Genomic DNA, 2500 nt, shown 5'->3' on the forward strand with positions numbered 1-2500 from the left:
CGAAGTACCGCGAGCACGGTTACTTTCCGCCCGGCGCAGCTCCGGCAGTTTTTCGGCTAACAGAGCCATGAGTATTGCTCCCCGAAGCAAATTGACCTAGCGTACGGTCGCATTAAGAGAAAGAAGAGATACCGCCAGCACGGCAACGTTTTTAGGCCAAGCAGCCGCGCCTCCCTTGGAGAACTCACCTCGAGTAAGGTAATGACCCTATCATGATCATATTAGTAATTACTAATTTTCACATGTTAATACTAAGTCTAATTGTTTTACTTTCGGATTTCTTAGAATGTCGCACATGAGCAATGAATTCCTTTTGTTTTGTGTTTCTATTTTCTTCTTACACTGGTAATTAAGTTTTGTGTTTCTATTTTCTTCTTACACTGGTAATTAAGTTTTGTGTTTCTATTTTCTTCTTACACTGGTAATTAATTTACTCTTCATTTTTCAGAACTACTACAGCCAAGGTCACATAATATGAATCATCTTGACATCGTATTGCAATATGTTCCCATCTTCCCTGCATCTGTTAACTAATTTTCTTATTCGAGTTTATTCCAGCAACATATTCTGATGTTACAATTGTTGCAATGGAATCCATGTCTCCCTTAGCACTCTTAACAGAATTGCAGAGGTTGGTTACTAACTTAGAACTTACTTGACCGCTTCTGCGCCGCTATCTACATATTTCCTATTAAATGTGTTGATTAAACTACATGCCGCATCATCTGTCGACGTGACGCACAGAGGAACAAGGAGGTTAAGTTAATAACCATTACTTCAGTTTCTCTAAATAATGTTTTGATAAATCTATATGCATGCAATATCTATATGTCTCTACCTCCCACCCTACTATTTTGGCACTCCCAATCATCAATGCAATTGTTATGTATGCATCAGGCACTACTCTATAACTTTACTCCAGTCTGCAAGTAGAAGATGATTCGATCAGAAGGCTTGGCAATCCAGCCTTGTCAACCCTGATGTCCCGACACCGCCATCTTGAGGACCAGCGCACCTTCGCAACCGCGTGGGTTTCGTTGCACAATCAGGAAGTTCGATCACTCGGGGTGTTGAATCTTCACATTTACGGTGAAACAGAGATATAGTAAACAATTTCTCTTATTCCTTGTTTTTCCACTTTTTGCCCATGCATGCCCAATATTTTGATGCTATATAACTTTGCAAGTCTTGGACGACTTGTTCCATAGGTTGCTGGGCATTGTAAGGATTGTATAGAATGCTTGTATATCAAATTAAATACAAAAATAAATCAAATACAAATAATATCTGAATGCTGGACTCCAACTAGTGAGGTAATAGTCGGGTCAAGTCGGGTCAACTTTGACTGATAGGTAATTTACACATAGTTGCCTTCCCAAGTGCCTAGACTCTCAAAAAGAGCTGAGCTTAATACCCTCGACTGTCATGCCTCTTACATTCCAGACTACCTTCCCGCATAACCACTGTAGGGGACGGCGGATGCGAACCCCTTCCGTATAAGCAGGAAATCTGGAACATGCAGACAGACCCCAATCGACTATGCTACTGCTGACACCTAAATTCTCTGCCTGTTATACGTGTTGTGATAGTGTTTATTGCTGTGATCATTGTGCTGTAGTGAATATATCTATCGTGTACCATAACGCCAGGCTATCTGCATTATGGAATAAACCTGAACTATACAAACCCTGTGTCTGATATCAACTACCTAATTTATGGCAGGTTATTAGTTACAACAGACTAAGACACCCATCACAATATATATATATATACATATATATATATATATATATATATATATATATATATATATATATATATTATATATATATATATAATATATATATTATATATATATATATATATATATTATATAAATATATATATATATATATAGTATATGTGTGTGAATATATGTATATTATATTATATATAATATATATATATATATATTATATTATATATATATATTATATATATATATATATATATATTAATATATATAATATATAAATATATTATAATATATATATATATATATATTATATATATATATATATATATATGTATGCATATATTCATACATATATATATATATATATATATATATATATATATATATATATATATATATATACATTTGCATATTTATCAGTCGGTGGAGTCCTGTCAGCGGCGAGGCTCACCTTGATCTGGAAGGAGTAGGCGTGGGATCCGTCCGGGCAGAGCTCGATGGGTCCCCAGACGCCCCTGTTGAGGCCATTGTCCAGGCTGAGGCTCTCCGACACTTGCAGGGGCTCGGGGGCGGCCCGGGCTGAAGGGAGGGACGCGTTAGATAAAAGGAAAGCTAATGACGGTTGTAGGAGCAAACCACAGAAACAAGCACGCCGCCAAAGGTGGCTTTACCGAGGGCCACAAGGGACACGACAACGACGAGGGAGTCCATGCTGAGCGGCGAACGAAAAGAAATTGAAATGACAGACCCTGCTCGCCCAGTATA

At 37.4% G+C, this 2500-nt stretch overlaps 1 protein-coding gene across 2 annotated transcripts in view; it reads right to left on the reverse strand.

The window, feature by feature from the left end:
* LOC122244195 (vitelline membrane outer layer protein 1) overlaps nt 1–2500 on the reverse strand; it is a 9240-nt gene that overhangs the window by 6692 nt on the left and 48 nt on the right. For both annotated transcript variants that reach the window (XM_086541748.1, XM_043002042.2), the window contains exons 1-2: nt 2407–2500; nt 2187–2314 (exon numbers count right to left, since the gene is read on the reverse strand). The exon at nt 2407–2500 is cut by the window's right edge and continues 48 nt beyond it. In XM_086541748.1, coding sequence (XP_086397874.1) covers nt 2187–2314; nt 2407–2500 — 222 coding nt within the window. The remainder of the gene's footprint in view (nt 1–2186; nt 2315–2406) is intronic.

Source organism: Penaeus japonicus, unplaced genomic scaffold (assembly GCF_977035675.1).
Source record: "Penaeus japonicus unplaced genomic scaffold, GWHDUDI00000001_assembly GWHDUDI00000011, whole genome shotgun sequence".
NCBI lineage: Eukaryota > Metazoa > Arthropoda > Malacostraca > Decapoda > Penaeidae > Penaeus > Penaeus japonicus.